General features: G+C 50.3%; 2 protein-coding genes across 2 annotated transcripts; one reads left to right on the plus strand and one right to left on the minus strand.

The window, feature by feature from the left end:
• Positions 1-8: 8 nt before the first annotated feature.
• POLE3 (DNA polymerase epsilon 3, accessory subunit) lies at positions 9-3189 on the minus strand. The gene is made up of 5 exons (XM_063316194.1): positions 3115-3189; positions 2261-2335; positions 1985-2070; positions 1359-1477; positions 9-634 (listed from the first exon to the last, which is right to left on the minus strand). Exons 2-5 carry the CDS (start codon positions 2324-2326, stop codon positions 399-401), a joined length of 507 nt encoding a protein of 168 aa, XP_063172264.1. The 5' UTR covers positions 2327-2335; positions 3115-3189; the 3' UTR covers positions 9-398.
• C16H9orf43 (chromosome 16 C9orf43 homolog) lies at positions 2371-15068 on the plus strand. The gene is made up of 13 exons (XM_063316482.1): positions 2371-2404; positions 2901-3546; positions 4246-4424; positions 6857-7037; positions 7301-7400; positions 8441-8574; positions 9129-9207; positions 9676-9764; positions 10714-10918; positions 12442-12502; positions 12589-12698; positions 13361-13463; positions 14485-15068. Exons 1-13 carry the CDS (start codon positions 2371-2373, stop codon positions 14742-14744), a joined length of 2181 nt encoding a protein of 726 aa, XP_063172552.1. The 3' UTR covers positions 14745-15068.
• Positions 15069-16566: the final 1498 nt, after the last annotated feature.

The following is a 16566-nucleotide window of genomic DNA, read 5'->3' on the forward strand; positions in this document are numbered from 1 at the left end:
CAAAGCAGTTCTGTAGGTACGACTTTTATTTAACCCTGTCCAACTAAGCGCTGAAGAAAAACACACCCGGAGTGTGAAGGAAGCCTGCCTCTTTTAAGCCTAACTCACAGAATCCCCAGCACCACAACAAAAGATGAGCAGCGCCCTTTCCAAGCAGCGTTTGCACTCTCCAAAAGGGGCCGCAAGGGGTGGTGGAGACATTGCCGCACTGTAAGCCTTTCCCCCCAACTGAGGAGAGGAGGAGTCGGGAACGGCAGCCTGACGGTTTCACTGAGGTGCCCCTGGAACCAGCTGAGCAGTTTTCGCAGAAAAGGAGACCGCTGGGTTTCCTTCTGTTTGCAAAGTCCATCTAGACACAGCCGTTTGCTTCTCCCCTCAACACCCCCCCCCCCGGCAACTCAGCTCACCACTTCTTCCTCCTCGTTTTGCTGCTGCTCTTCCTCCTCCTCCTCCTCCTCTTCGTTTTGCTGCTGCTCTTCCTCCTCCTCCTCCTCCTCCTCTTCCTCTATTCTGTCTCCCTCCTCATTTTCTTCTTCCCGACTCTTATCGGGGTCTTCGGAATCTTCCTTCTTCTCTTTGTCTTTTTTCTTGAGCTCTGATGCTCCCCTTTTGCCCTTCTGCTCATTCCTGTAAGCTAGAAGACCAACACCAAGGCGCACCGCATTAAAAGATTTGTTATATACTAAAGCAGGAGGCTGATGGGTGCTGTGCGTTCTGTTCCGCACGCCGCTGAATTAAAGTGATGCAAAGAAGAGCATAGCTGGTGTTGTGCGTGAGAGCCATTTTTAGGGGGCGAGGGAATGTTGTTATGCTTTGTTGCAGCTTCTGTAGAAGTGTGGCTCTGGGGAGCTCACTATTGTCTGTGGCCAAGTATGAGTGGATCCCTTAGGGGTGATCAGGTCAAAGAGTGAGTCAGAACTGAATCCCTTCCCTTAATCTGTAAGTCATTTAACAACAAACATTTTCTTAAGGAAGAAAAGAAGATCTCGAAACAGTGGAGCCAGCATTCCAGCAATAAAGCTGCCATGATGATACAGCAACCTTCAGACCAGGATAATCCCTGCAGGCAGACTTTATTCTGATTCTTTGGTTTTGATACCAAATCACATTTTGGTATAATATTGGTATCTTTCCTGATTTTGTTTTGGTTGGGAGAATTTTTAAACAGAAAAATGGCAATTATGTTCAGAACTTTGCATTGGCCTTTTGCAAGCAACTAGAATTAAGTTCAAAGAAGCAAATGATGGGAAGGGAGTGGTGTCAGATGAGAGTGCAGAAGGCTGAAGTGGGCTGCGGATCAAAATGCAGCCCGGGTGCACCTTTCCACAACGATTGACCACAGGCTGCTGGACGCTTACCTTCTAAGGATTCCTTTAGAGGTCCTACAAATCGCTGGAATTCCATCTCTTCCATAGCAGAAATAACATCTCCAGCATTCAGTGTTTTCCTCTTCCCTTTCCTTGCAAAATTATTGGCACTAATTAAAAAAGATAAAAGCAAATAAACATTCTCCATTATAGGGGAAACTTTTCCACAATGGTATTTTGATAAAAACTGAGTTCTAAGAATACCTTCTCCCATTAAACTAATTACAGTCTACGTGAATGGAAATCGGACAGGCCAAATTAGGCAGTTTCCAAGCTTCCAGCCCCCAGGCTGTAACTATCAATATAGATAGATGATTGTTAGATAGATAGTCTACGCACAAAATTAACAGATGATCAGTGTCTTTTTTTTTTTTTGGAGAAGAAACACTTCTCTATTCCAAAGTGCTTTAAAAATCTGCTTAAACTAGCATATTTTTCTTACTGTATAACAAACACACGGTCACTCTAGATAAGGGCACAGAATTGTAGAAATATGAGGAAGCAGCATGAACTCTGAAGGGAAGTCAGGAAGCCATCAAAATTAGCGCAATGACTGCTCCAGAATGCAAAGGAAGAGCCTGGTTTCTCTGCCTGTGTTTCACCAGCAACCGACTCACCACGACGTGGCGTACAGCACAAACACGCTGGCAGCTCGGGAGATCGCGCTCCGGGCTTCTTTGGAAACGTTCACTCCATCGGGAAGCTGATGGGGGTAAGTGGGTTGGCTGAAATGTCTTCGGCGTCACCGGAAATTCCTCAGCGGAGCCCCACCAGGAAAAGCCTTTTTGCCCTGTTTCGGCCTGGCCCCAACTTCTAGCCCTGCCAGGCAAAGGCACTTTTCCTCCCTCCCTCGCACCCGAGTGGAGCAGCAAGGACGGGGCTCCCCCACTCACGGCATCCTTGATGATGCGGGTGATGACCGCGTTGGGCAGGTTCAGGTCCTCCGGCCGTTCAGCCATCCTGCGAGCCTGGGGGAAAGGCGGGCTGATGAAATGGGGGCGGGATGACAACGAGCGGGAGCATCCTCGCCATCCGCGGTCGGGGGGGGGGGGGGACTTCTGACCCCGGCAGGCGCGCTATTCACGGGCCGGTTTTCCGAGCCGCTTCCCCATTTAAAGACACTTAGTAAAGGTAAAGGTTTCCCTTGATATTATGTCCAGTCGTGTCCGACTCTAGGGGGCGGTGCTCATCTCCGTTTCAAAGCCGGAGAGCCGGCGTTTGTCCGTAGACACTTCCGTGCTCATGCCGCGAGCATGACTAAACGGAACGCCGTTACCTGCCCGCCAAAGCGGTACCTATTAATCTACTCACATTGGCATGTTTTCAAACTGCTAGGTTGGCAGGAGCTGGGACTAGCCACGGGAGCTCACCCCGTCACGCGGATTCGAACCGCCGACCTTCCGATCGGCAAGCTCAGCGGCTCAGCGGTTTAACCCGCAGCGCCACCGCGTCCCCCCTAAAGACGCTTACGCCCCCTTTAACTAACGTCCCGCGTAGCCTCGGGCCCCGGGAAGCCCGCGGGACAAAACTAAGCCCCGCGGCTGAGCAACAGGCAACCCGCGCACTCTGACGGCCGCGCTCCCCGGGCCGAGATCGGGCAGGGCCCGAGGAGACGGCGCTCCGGTGCCTGCACGGTGCGGGCCCGCCGGGTCGAGGGAGGGAGGCTCCTCGGCTCCCCCGAGAGGCCGAGCGGCCCCCGCGCGCCACGGACACCCCGCGCCCTCCCGACTCCCCCGTTGCCGCTCACCGGCGGGGAGCGCGAAAGACGCGCGGAGCCGGGCCAGTGGCCGCCGCACCTCGCCCAGCATACACTGCGCCCGGAGAACGCGCCCCTAGGGAGCGCTTCCGGGGGGCAGCCATTTGCGGGGCGGCAGGGACCTGCGAGCACAAGCGCTTCCGCCCCGCAGAGGCGAGAAGGCGGCGGCTTGGTCCCCGCTCGCGCCGCCCCCACAATGGCGGCGCATTGGAAAGGGAACCGGACGTGGGGCGAGGCGCCATTAGCGGGGCTTAGGCCGCTCCACGGCGAGTGCGAGATTCCAGCCGCAGCAAGGGAGGCGCGGCCCTGCTCTCACGCCAGGCATGACGGCACATCCGGTGCCCGCCTCCCGGCGCAGTGCGCCCTGGGAAACGAGAGACGCTTCTCGTTGCCTAGCGATAGCGCCAGGCTTGCCTCGGCCAGGTGGGGTGGCGGGGCGCCGCCTGCTTCGTTCCCGGCGGGCCGGCCGGCCGGCGGGCGGGCGTCGGGCGTCGCGGAGAGGGGCCCCTCGCCTGCCCGGGCCGCGCTGCTGGGCGGAGGGGACGGTGGACATGGCGGGCCGGCGCCCGGCCAGCGCCTCACCCCGGGCGAGGGGCCTCTCTTACGGTTTAGGAGGGTGGCTGGATGTGGCCTGGGTCAACAAAAGCGGCGGAGCAGGCCACGCATTCCCCTCGTGCTCGAATTATGACCATTACAATAATAATGGCCATAATTATTTTCGCTTATTGAGGGTGTTTCTTCCAAGAAGCTCAAGGGGGAGGGGGGTTACATCCACAGACACGGGTGCTCAGGCAACAGTGTGGAATAATTTAGGTTAGGGCCGAAAGGGAGCAGCTCCTGCCTCTCTCTATATCCCGGTGCTGCCCTCCCCGCGGCCCTTCCGAGATGCCCAATTAAAAACTGAACTCTTTTTGGCTGCCTCCCCAGCAGCCTTGCAAAGAGAGGATGCCTCCTGAGACCCAGGCCTGCTTTAGGAGCTTTGTGAGGAGTCAGCATCAACACTGAAGGATACCCAGAAGGAACAAGCACCTGTGGCAGTTTTCAGAAGGATAGGGGAACTTCTGGACACTCCTCTCGTAATCTGCCACTTTAGGGCAGTTGTTTCACTCTATCTTGTTGCAGAAAGTTGTTGCCAGCAATGGGGACCACCAATATTGGCCAGTGGGATGAAACCATTTGCGATATGATCGCTTGTCAGCATCCACCCTGCTGGCAGTCAATGTGGAGAATCGAAAGTGGACGTCCTCGAATTTTGCTGAAAAAAATAGTCATGCCTCAAAGAGATTCCCCAGAATTTGAAGGTAAGAGGTGCGCTGTAGAAACTCGAATCAGATGCCAGGCCACTAAAGCTGAACGGTAGGTAGCTGGAAATGTTCCTGGCCGTGCAATAAGAAAGAGCTTTATAAAAGCGGGACTGAAGTAAGCAAAAATGCACCTGTGGGTGGCATGGCCAAGACATGATCTCGTGCCAGTTTTGGAATTCCAGCTGCAGACTTTCTCTGCTGATTCCCCCGCATCCCATTCAGTTGCAGAGAGAGATGCTTCTGAGGGATTTTCTCCTTGCTGCCCTGATGGACCAAGATGGCTGGTCTTGGTAAGGGAAAGGGGACGGTGCTCGGGCTGCCTCCCGGGGTGAGGGCATGGGAGTGGGAATGCAGTCTTCAAATACCAGAAGACCCTCCAGGCAGGGCAAAGAATAATGAACCTTAAGTTCCACTGTCAGATTCCTGTTGAATTTAGAGAACAAAATGCCCCAACAGAGCATTCCGGCAGTGGATTAAGTTAAGGTTAGAGGTAGGGGGCACCGAGAGAGAGATGGCAACCTCCTTTTCATCAAACACATTTAAGCGAAAGCTGAACTGCTGCTTCTTTGGGTTCTTGCACTGGGATCAGTGGCCGCTGTAGCTGTTCTTCCTTCCATGCTCAGATGTTCTGGGGGGCAGGAGAGGAAGGGAAGGTGCATCACAGGACAGTTGGCTATTTGTTCTACTGTCTGGTGGACCTAACCTACAGGGCTCTTCACACAATCTGGGTTAGAGGGAGGGAAATGGAGAAAGTGACACATGGTCCTAAAGCATTTTATTTATTGATAATCAATCTCTCTATTGATTTACATATTTCTGAGCTTCCACACTCCCGAGAACTCATGGGGGGGCACAAATACTATAGTAAACTAACAAAACAATAACCAGAAAAAATTCACTTCAGTAATAGAAGACCTGGCATATAAGCCCCTCCAAAGGTCCCTGTTTTCAGCCTCTGATCTCTGGTGAGGTTGGTCACCACAGAACACCCCCCCGCCATTTCTTCTTATCTGAGGGTAGGTGGATTTTGCCCTGTTCTTGGGCTTCCTCTCAGGGCACAGTTTGCTTAATTGATGGAGCAGGAGTGTGCAGCCAGCCCCACCCTTTGCCCTCACAATACGCCAGACTGAGGGTTTGGACAGGCAATGCAAACTCCTGCCCCGCCCTGTCATGTCCTCCAGTTCCTAGAGGTGAACTGGAAGCTGATCCAAAGGCATCTTCTGGGGGGAGAGAAAAGGATGACTTGGGAATTGCTGTTCAAGCTCTGCCCCTACATCACAGCACAGATACGGGTTTCCTGCACTTTGTGCAAAAGGAGATTGCCATTACTGTATGCAATTTGTGCCAGTGTAGTCAGTTTGCACCAAGAACCCTTCCTGCCAAACCACTTGAATGTTTTCTCACCCAAACCCTGTTCTGCCCTCCCGCAGCTGGCTGGTCCCTCCCTCTCAGCCCAGCCCTCCTTACAGGGATGTTGTGAGGAAAAAAGGTAGTAGGAGCATTGTGAACGCTGCCTTGAGTTCTACGAATAAAGGCAGGAGATGATCATGATCATGATCATGATCACTTACTATTTTATTGGTTGTAGTTGTGTGCCCTGTCCCCCACTTACTTTTGTACCTGCAATAGCTACTTCAGCTACTCTGGGTTCAAAGCAGCCATCATCTTGTCCAACCCCCTTATCCAAAACGAAAAGGGCCTTTCTAGCACTAGAAACAAAGTTGGATGTATTACCTCACGCTGGAGCTGAAGCTGTAGCTGAACCCTCTTTTTTCCACAGGTTTGGTGTTTTGCTTTAGGTAAATTTGTTTGATGTGAGGTTTTGGGGAACATAACTCTGGCATAAAGCGAGGGATGCCTCTGCAAAAGGACGGCACTTCTGTCATGATGGTGCAACATACGCTTCATCATGTGGCCATCTTCCTGGTTAGGAATGGGTGCCAATTGCTGATCCAGCCCTCGGGCCATTGTTATTCTCTTAAATCTAGCTCTGTCCTTAGTAGCATACTGGGTTTCGTAGCCAGTGCTGACTAAAAAGCAGTTCTAAAAAGGCTTAATTTGAACAAGTGGGTTGTTAACAGATTTTATTCTTCATTTGGGTAGCAGTCAATCTGTATTTCAAACATTTTGGGGAGTTTTATTTTCGATGCTAGTATGCATTATATTCCTTGTAGTTTTCCACATTTGATAAGAAAAAAATTGTTCTTAAAGTCACTTTTTGATATTTATGTTAATTAACATACTTTAAGATACATGAATGGAAAAGATTAAGAGTGAAATGGAACTCTCTTTCTCTTGTTTCATCAATAAGCAAATATGGTGTCAGATTCATCGTCATTGTGCTGACAGCAGACCAACCAATGTGCATGAAAGAAATGCCCCCCTTTTTTCCTGAGGTCAAAGTCTTCTTTGCTTTCTCCTTGTTTCAGACAAACTGCCAACCCTGAAGATTATTGACCTTCCCTTCAATTATCCTCAGAGAGAAAGGGTTAAATGTGCTGAAAGGTTGGGTTCCATCTCCAAGACAATTTCCAGTAGCAAAGATGCCAGAAGTTACTTTTCAAATTCCACTTTGAATGATGGTTGGATACCCCCCATTTCGGTATTGAGGTCAGCAAACTTGGATTTCCCACCTGTGCGTTTCTGGAATTAGAGGCCTAGAGCAACATTATGTAAGAAGCCTTCCTAGCTATAAGCATTTGCAAGGTTTTATTTTACACTACTGTCCCCCCTCAGGCTCACCTAGTAGATGGGGCAGTGCAAGCTGTTTCTGCATATGTCTGCAGCTGAGCAAAAGCAAGGCAGAATTCTTGGTCAGGGTCTGTGCCTTCTGCAGGCCCTCCATTGTGTTTTTGTCTTTGTGTGCATTTCAGTTCAGAAAGGAACTCTTTCCCAGGTCTGAACTCGAGAAGGGAATCTCATTCTTCCCACTTCTCACCAATAAGTTTCACCTGCTTGAGGCAAGCTGAGAAGGTGAGTGAATTCAGTGGATTGTTTGGAAGGGGGGAAGCAAGGGGAGGAATATGAGTGCTTTCTTGGGCCTTGAAGGAGTATTCAATGCCCAACTGCTTCAAATTTCTTTTATTTTGTGTTCTGCAACATGGCTAAAGACTATAAATCATGCAATGAAATTAGAGGAAACCCTGCCAACTGGGGTCTCTCAGTCCTGTCCATTAAGGATTGATGCACACCTCGGCCCTTCTGTGCTGCTGAGTGGTGGCTTCCCCTCAGTCAACAGAAATGCAGTTCGTACTGTCTAAGGAAAAATGCAACCTGTAGTGTTGTTGAAGTTACTGTTATGGACTTACAACCGTTCCTTGTAGTTGCGGCTGTCGCAGCATCTCTGCAGTCATGTGACCAAGATTCGGGCGCTTGGCAACCAGCTTGCAAGTACAATGGTTGCAGTGTCCCCCCATCAGGTGATCACCATTTGTGACCTTCACTGAAAGCTTCCGACAACCAAAGTCAACAGGGAAGCCGGTGGGAGGTTGCAAATGGCGATCACGTGACCGGGGGACGCTGCAACCATGCAGGGTTCAGCTGACGACGGCAACTGGAACTGCTACAACTGCCGTTGTAAGTTGGTGCAGTCACGTGACATTGCGCTTTACAACCACGTTGCTTAGAGACAGCGCTGAAGGACCCACTTACTGTAATTAAGTGAGGACTACCTGCAAGAAATAAACATTTTCGCCTGATTTTGTAGATCTGTCTAATGAAGAGCTTATCGTCTCCTGTAATCTTCTAAATCATCAATAAAACTATGCAGATGCGTAGGCAAAACCCTATTTCTCACTGCTGGTTAACAGTAACAGCCGCTTGGGGTGCTCAGCTAGCCAGATACCCCAGAGGGCAGCCAAGACAGTAAGAGAATCTTGTCTGCCTTCTGGAACTGGAGTTGCGCTTGGAACTGTTAACCCTTGAAAAATCCATCACAGGGTTCCTGTGTGACCCTTAGCTACTCTTTTGCCAAGTGGCTGAAGGGTCTTTCCTTTTTCCTGTGGATGTGTTAGATACAGGTGACAAATCTCACCGAGTTTGCGGTGCGCAGACTGGGTTGCCAGCCTTCCTGCGGAAACACAGTTGTCAGGTGGGTTCCAGACACGCGGCCCAGATTCCTGCAGCCTGAGAAGCCTGACCTAAGAGCGTAAGTAGTGCCATAAGTATCATTTCAGAGTGTTGCTGAGCAGCAAGTAATGGCCTCCCCTTGCTGCCATCAGTCACCCATTGAGCGTTGGAGGTGGATGTGAGCAGTGGCTCTGTTCCTAAGGACCTCACTCTGCTTGCTCTGATGGGAATTCTTGGCCGCTGCCTATTTTATTCGTTCTCTTTTTCTCACCTTGCAGAACATCTTGCAGTAATTATGTTTTGGGAGGAGGGGGAGCCTAAAGTTCTTGCAGAATCCTACAGGAGGGAGAGGCACTTGCCGGTGAAGCACCCAACCTTCATAGAGGAGCTTTCGTTAAGGCAGCCTTGGTGGGAGGGAGGAGCTGGAGCTGGTCTGGGTGCTGCTCGCTCCCTTCCTTCCTTCCTTCCTTCCTTCCTTCCTTCCTTCCTTACTAACTAACTAACTAACTAACTAACTAACTAACTTCGAATTAGTAGCTAGAGGAGGTTGTTCTGTACTGGCTCTAGTATTTTCCTTCTCTTTTTAACTGATGATGAATCACTGTATAAGAAATCAACTGTACCTTTTTTTAGAATGGCACCCCCTCAAAAAGTGTGCGTGAAGGATCTTGCTTTGGAAAGCATCCTCTCTCTCAAGGAAAATCAAGGGATGGTGAGTTGTGCCTATTGACCTACTCAAATTTGGTTGCTGCTTTTTGTTTGCTTGACTGGCTGGTTCTCCCCCATTATTTTATTACTAGCCTGAAGTAGAGAAATCTAGCAGGTGAGCGCTTTCCTGGCCTAGACTGAATCTTGGAAGTTTTGGGGGACTGCTGGTCAAAGCAGAGATTGGGGCCTCCTGAGAAATAGGGGAGGTTGTCCACCTTCCAGACAGAAACATCTTGACAAGGGAGACTTGAAAACACTGAGCAGAATGGCACCGCTGGAAGAGGATATACAGCCTGCCGCCTAGGGTGCCTGTTCTGTGGTATCCCTCTCAGCTAAGCCCTTGGTACCAGGAGCTTCGGACTCGAGGGAGATCGATTTGGGCATTGAGGGGCAGCACAAGCTGGGCTTGGATGGGATTCACGTCTGTCTGGGCTATCTTTTGCTTTCTTATTTGAATGATCTCCTTTCACAGAAAAGAAAAATATCGAATAAAGTTCCTACAGGGGGTCAGCCTTACTTTCTTCATCTAAGGCAGAGTCAAAAGTCTGGCAACAAACCAAGGTCAGTCGTAGAAAGCAACATTATTTTTTTAAAACAAAAATACAAGTGCAAAAAAGGGGAAAATATGAATGCAGATGCAACTGAGAAAATTTAAAAAATATAAAGCTAACAAAAAACAAACTGTAGCAGTAGAAATAAAATAATAGTTACTTCTATATAAAAATTACTGCATCTTAGTTTTTAAACAACAAAGTAAACCTTTATCACATGAAATCATATGGTGCAGCCTTTCCATTATGCTGATAAATAACCAATTTAAAGGAAAAACCGTAATACTTGAATAAAAAATAGCATTAAACATAAGAGTAATGCTCTCCTGAATATGGAAAAATCCATAGTCACATGAAAAGGAAAAAAAACGTGAGTATAAAAAAGGAAAAGAGAAAAAGTCACAATTAAACATTTTAAAATGCTACTTTTCATGGGACTCCTGGTGGAGATGTGCCTCAACCGCAGACCCACTTGCTTGCCCTAAACCTATCCAATCATCTTTCTTTCTTTCTTTCTTTCTTTCTTTCTTTCTTTCTTTCTTTCTTTCTTTCTTTCTTCCTTCCTTCCTTCCTTCCTTCCTTCCTTCCTTCCTTCCTTCCTTCCTTCCTTCCTTTCTCTTTCTTTCTTTCTTTCTTTCTTTCTTTCTTTCTTTCTTTCTTTCTTTTTCTCTTTCTTTCTTTCAATTTCTGTCACCGCCCATCTCCCCTAAAGGGGGACATTTCTAACTGGGTTAGGGAAATAGCCAAAGGTGGTGTCCCTTGAAGCAGGCGGCCTGGACCCCATTCGAAGGATAGGGGCTCCCTTCAAGGCGTTGCCACCTCGTTCCAACGCCTGAGCAAAGACAGGCACCCCTTTGGGCCCAGGCAGAAGGAGTGGCCCTACTTTGGGGCTCCTGTTAGCGGGCTTGTTTTGAAGTGCTTGGCAGCGAGGGTGACACTGACGTTGTGCTCTGCCAAAGTTCTGTAGGCCAGGAAGGGAACGCTGGTGACGGCTTCCTCAGGACAAGGCGGTGCTCCATGTCCTCTCTGCACCTGTCGCTCCCAAACGAAGGAAGTGCGAGCCTGAAGAGCAAGAGAGGAGGGGCACTGCTGGAGAACAGGGAGACGTTAGCGGCCCCCTTTACTGTGCAGAAGGCCCCTGGTTCCGTCAGGTCTGAAGCCAAGGTAGGCAAGAGCCTGGAGGACTGCGGCCGTCTTCATTTGCTGCCTGGCCTGAGCTTGGCTTCTGAATGCTTACGTATAGCGGTATATCGGGTGCCCAGCCAGGGGTTCCAGCCACCCTGGAGAGCCAGGCCCTTCATGGTGCTCTGGAGGGCTTTGGGCGAGGGGGGTTGGAGCCCCTGGCCGAGCGCGATTGTTGACTGGCTTTGCCGTCATATTTCCTGTTTTACATTCTCTCTTGATTGTACGCTTGTTCTGTTTTTGTGCTGTGAGCCACCCAGTGTCAACTGGCGGTGGCTAAGTGGGATAAAATAATAATACATTTTTTTTATCCTGCCTTTATTATCTTTTGTAAATAACTCAAGGTGGGGTACATACCTTCTACTCCCTCCTGTTTTCCCCACAACAACAACCCTGTGAGGTGAGTTGGGCTGAGTGAGAAGGACTGGCCCAAAGTCACCCAGCCAGCTTTTGCGCCTGAGGCGGGACTAGAACTCATGGTCTCTTGGTCTCTAGCCTGGTGCCTTAACCACTGGACCAAGCTGGCTGGAAATCACTGGAGAGGTAGAATTAAAGAGAAAGGAGGCCGGCCCTTCTGACTTGTCCTCCTGGGATTTTTCCTGCTGGTTGTTTCTGAGGTTGTCTAGGGTTCCAGCACTGTGCCCTATAATGACTGGCTCCCAGTTTCTGTGACCCTGCAAGTCCGCTTGTTGCATCCTGTGACTTGAGAGTAGACCCCTGCTTTAGATGGGGGGAGGCAATCTGGGTTCTAACAGTGTTCTGGACTTCCTGTCTGTAGAGAGTAAGGGAAGTGACCTTGGAAGAAATATGCAAGAAACGTTACCTAGGCAAAGAGGGCTGAAACATTCTTGAAGTCTGGAAAACGAGATAATATTCAGAAGTGGCTTGACCAAATGCCGCCCTAATAAGGAGGATGGGGGACACAGCGCAATCAAATGTGTGATGTTCTCTCATTATAGTCTATCTCAGTAAAGTGTACTTCTAGTTCCTGTGGAGCTGAGTCTCTGGTCTGGTCCACCTGGTGGGGCTGATCCCGTCCTACCCACTGGCAACAGCTAGTCTGGACCCAGTTGGGCGGTGGCTACAAGGCTAGCGTGCCAGCCCTTCCACCCACCTTGGCCACTCCTTGGCTGATGTGCAGAGGCCACGGGGGGGGGGGGGGGGAGGCTCAGTCTGCTCAGGCCTTCAAGTACGACTTTTGTAGCTGGACTCCCCCATTTTTACGGCAGAAGAGGAGTGGGTCGTGCTTCCGAGGGTGTGGGGAAACTTACCAACAGGACTTAGCGTGCTGTTAGGAGGCGAAGCTTTAGCACCAGCCGGTGGTTCCTGAACCCATCTGGTTGTCTTTCAGTCACCTGGGCCCTGTGCTCTGCGGCGTGTGGGAGAGAGCCATGCTGACCACTTGACCCCGGGGGGCATAAAGCAACGGGGCAAGGTGGCTTCGGAGAAATAGCAGGCTTGGAATGGCCTCTCTCTCCTTCCTTTCCACCCCATCTTTTCTTTAGATCCCTGCGAAAGGCAAAGATTCAAGAGGAAGCCCAGGCCAGCCCAAGATCGCCTCAGGAGGTTTGGCTCTTTCCCTTCTAGCTTTAGCGGCTCTAGCTAGGAGACTTTCTAGCTGCGGCTGACTCATCTCTTCTGACCAGCCACAGGCTCGCTGGTCCTGAGGCGTCTGATGGCAGAGCACCTGCATGGTGCTGGTAGCAGTCAAGACAAGAGAGGAGCAGGCCTCCTTGAACACAGCCAGATGCCCCCAGAATCTGTAAGTGCTGCTGCCCGTCCAGTGCAGAGCAACTTCTTTCCCCCTCCTTGCCGCTCACATCCCCAGAGGTGGCTCCTGCATTCTTGACTGAGTGGCCAGCCCCAGCCCTGCCTTGGCTGGACAGAGGCTGAGGAGAGGGAGAGGGCAGCGGGCTCTTGGGCTTTCAGAGGTGCTCGGAGCAGCAGGGGTTGGTTGCCCAAAGCCCTGTGGACAGGTAGCAGGGTCTGCCAGTAGGACTAGCTGTCTCCACCTCAGTGGTGGCTGGCTATGCAGGGTTGAGCCCATCTCTAGCAGGGGATGAAACTGCTGCAGTGAAGGGTAGTGTGGGGGGCAGGACAGCCTGGAAGGAGCCCCTCCACACTTCCATCAGCTCTGCAGCGGGCCAGCGTGGGCACGTTCCATCTGGAGGTATGCTGGTCCTGGCCTAGGAGCTGTAGGGGGTCCTGCCTGGCTAGAAAAAGGTGGGCAGCCCTTTCTCCCTTTCCTCCTTTCCCTGGGAAAAGAGGCAGGAAACTCAGGTCGTTTAACTATTGTGCTGTCTCTCCAACACGGATTCCTGATTCTTGTATTATTCCTCTCTATTGTTTTTGATGGTCCCAAAAAAACTTTGGGAGCAATTTTGGGAAAACAGCCTGTCTAGTTTTGTGGGTGTTTTCCTCCAGGCTGCAGGGAACTGCAAGCTGCAGACACCCCAAGGAACTGTCGCCAAGAGAAAACCTTGTATGAAGTTTGTGGAATATAATACAGCGAGGCTGGTCATGGAGGGTGAGTGCCATGGACTTTTATTCCAGGGGTCTGCCTTACGGTGTAATTGAAGCCTGTATCTAAGGAGCTGAGGTGAGTGAAATACTTGGAGGGGCAAAATGGAGGTTCGGCATTTCTGTTGCCATAGTTCCCCCCTCCCCACCCCCAGCAGAGCCCTGGTGCAGCTCTCCTGATGAGCGTGTGCTCACCTCTCCCCCGCTTGAGCCAGCCAAGAGCCCTTCCAGCTTGCTGGCAGGAGGCCTCCACAGGCTGGAGTGTTACCTTCTCCTCAACCAGGAAGAAAGGTTGAGGGGGCTGCTGGGCTGGTCTTGAGGGCAGCCAGAGAAGAGTGGGGGAGCAGTAGCAGGGGGTCCCGTTGCCTCTGGGCCAGGAGGGGAAGGGGAGGAAGCCCCCGGAGGCTGGACGAGGAGGAAGTGCCTGTTCCTGTAGGTACCTCGTGCTTTCTCTGTCTCCTGTGGAGCCGCAGTGGAGCCAAACAACTTACAAAATTAATCGGCTTCAAGTATGAAGACTCTCGGGAGAAAATCAGCACTGCTCTTGCCGCGGAAGGGCCTTTGCTTGGTACTTTCCGTATGACTTGGAGAAAAGGGCCCCCCGAAGCCAGCGTGGAGGCTATTTCATGTATTAAGTAACCATAGTAACAATGGTCTGATCACCCATCCATTCCCCCAGAATGGACAAAATAAACTAAAAAAATGGTAGCCAAGTGCAGGAGAGAGTAAGCCATTGATCCAAAGAGTTTAAATCTTAGCACCAGTATGCTGCCAGCAGCAAGCCTCTTAACTAGCAGACAGTGTGCAACCAAAGGCTGGAGCTCACTGATGTGGTTTTGCAGATAAATTCCCCGTCTCTCTGGAGACCCAATACAACACAGCAAACCCTGTACCTTTTCTGCCCCATATGGGTGATTCTCAGGGGCCTGGACTGGGCTCTGAGATCCTCAGGGACCAGTTCCCTTCCCTGCTTCTAGCACTCAAAACTTTGCCCTCATGTTGCCCTGTCTTGGCTTGGTTTTACTCAGGCTGCAATCCCTTTGCCCCCTGCCTATCGAAAGCCGAGTGCAGGTACAGGCAGTACTGCAAGCATGTGGCAAGCCGGAAGGAGGCCGCCCTGGCTCGGGGTGAAGCTTCAGAAGTCGGCAGGGAGCCTTGGCCCGAAGGAGACGGCGGCTCTCGGGCAGCACAGAAGACGTTTGCTCGGCTGCGGTCCCCAGACCCCCCTCCCCCTCCCCCCTCCCCCCTCTTTGAGAGCAGCAATGATTCTCCTCTCGGTTGCACTTGAATCCAACGGGTGGGATGGGGCAGCTGTGTAATCAGTAGCCAACTCCAGGGATGGTTGTTTCTATTTAAAAAAAGGGGGGGCAGACTCTTGAGCTTAGAACCATTAAAATTCCAGCTTCCTCACTCCGTGCCTCTCTGACCCTTGTCTCCAAAAGAAAGTGTCGTAAGAATAGCTTTTTCTAATAATCCAAAGGTGGGATGGTTGATGGCCAGAAACACAACACAGGCTGTAAGAAGACAGATGCAGTGCTTGGATTAAGGCGCACCTGAAGACAACTCAATTTTATGCATTAGAACAGAAGATAATTCAAAAGCAAAGCACGTTCTGTTTTGCTAGAGGACAGCTACTGGAGCAGACAATTATGTGAGAGGGAAAGGGCACAGCCGTTCTGTGGGAACGTGCACTCCCTCTAGATGGAATTACCCCTCAACATCCCTCCCCTGGGCAACACTCTTAGTCCTCATGGAGTGGTTAGATGCTGCCTCCCAGGTGAGCCTGTGAAGGATGTAAATGTTTTGTCTGCCTGCCCATCCTATTTCTGAGTCGCACAAATGTACAGGAAGAAAGACAGTCTTCCTCAGCTGTAAAAGTGAGCAGAAGTACCTCATCACGTTCAGTTAGGCCAGGCCTTCTGAAGCCATCAGAGATGGCTGCCTATTTCTTTCCCCTCTAAGTTTATTTTGAAATGAGTCGGCCTTGTGTGGAAACAAACATTCAGGGCTCACTTAGCTTTGGATTCATGATCTAAATAATTTAGTGCCTTTTAGAAATGTGACCATCCCTAATAAACTTCAATAGGACTCCTTGGGAGAAGATAAAACATGGCAGTTTTTCCTTTTGGCTATCTCCCCAAAATATATTGGCCTTGGCAGAGAAGTGTGTATAAAAGGCAATATCCTGATTGCTGCCTGGGCTTCCTCTCAACTTCAACTTTGCTGAATGAAAGAATCACCGTCTTCAGATATGAATTCCTACTTCCCCACAGTTCCCTGCTTGGGTTACCTATTGCAAATAGAACTCAGGTTGGTTCCTTGTTCTTAATTTGCCCTCTTGGTTCATTACTCAGTTCAGAGGTCTAGATAAATTTAGACAGTAATGTCTGCCAATGAGTATATCTAAAGAGAACCTCCTGCTGCCAATTCCGGCTCTTGCTATGTGGAGGTGGTGGTCCCCAGAGTCTCTGGCTTTGATAATCCCCCGGATGGAATCCAGGGGTTGTACTGCCTCTGCCGTAAAGAGGTTGGGGGCACTGCAAGGGAGGTCTTGTCTGAGGATGTTTCTGGGGTAAGAGGCTGGTAGTCCAAAATTGTCTGCCAAGGAGGAGTAATTAACTAGTATGCTTTTCTGTCACTACAATGGCGCTTTGGGGCAAAGTTTTTATTGCTTGCTGGCATTCTCTTGGCAACCCTTGACTTTCAAGAAGAAGAGAATTGGTGTGACTCCTCCCCCTTGATGTTAATCGTCCCTGTGTTCTCCCCAGCTTTCATTCATAGCGGCTCTACCGTGGCTCCATAAACAGCCTCCTCCAGTTTCTTCTGAGGGTGACATCTTTCCCTGAAGGTGAAGGTGGGTGCCAGGCTGTACTCGGTTTACTTTGTCTTGAAGCTAAGTTCTGGGGAGAAGAACAGGGTCACCACTGAATGCAACAATATACCTATTTTTTAAAAAAATGGGGCTGAGAAAAGCCAGTTGTAAAGACCCGAAGAGTGGTTTTTATACAGTAAAACAGTTAATTATGTCTATGAAATAGTCAGGTTTGGTTTTCTCCAACATTTAAAATAAAATATGCACGCTTTCTCCCAATGTAAAGATTCAGTCTTAA

The sequence above is a fragment of the Candoia aspera genome, chromosome 16 (assembly GCF_035149785.1).
Source record: "Candoia aspera isolate rCanAsp1 chromosome 16, rCanAsp1.hap2, whole genome shotgun sequence".
Taxonomy (NCBI): domain Eukaryota; kingdom Metazoa; phylum Chordata; class Lepidosauria; order Squamata; family Boidae; genus Candoia; species Candoia aspera.

Excerpts from the sequence above, each read along its gene's own strand:
- POLE3 (XM_063316194.1), bottom strand. The coding sequence starts at position 2,326 with ATGGCTGAACGGCCGGAGGACCTGAACCTGCCCAACGCGGTCATCACC. Across the intron at positions 1,478-1,984 it reads GTGCTGTACGCCACGTCGTG|TGCCAATAATTTTGCAAGGA; the intron begins GTGAGTCGGTTG and ends TTTTTTAATTAG. Across the intron at positions 635-1,358 it reads TCTAAAGGAATCCTTAGAAG|CTTACAGGAATGAGCAGAAG; the intron begins GTAAGCGTCCAG and ends TTGGTCTTCTAG.
- C16H9orf43 (XM_063316482.1), top strand. The coding sequence starts at position 2,371 with ATGACAACGAGCGGGAGCATCCTCGCCATCCGCG. Across the intron at positions 4,425-6,856 it reads AGATTCCCCAGAATTTGAAG|ACAAACTGCCAACCCTGAAG; the intron begins GTAAGAGGTGCG and ends TCCTTGTTTCAG. Across the intron at positions 7,401-8,440 it reads GCTTGAGGCAAGCTGAGAAG|ATACAGGTGACAAATCTCAC; the intron begins GTGAGTGAATTC and ends TGGATGTGTTAG.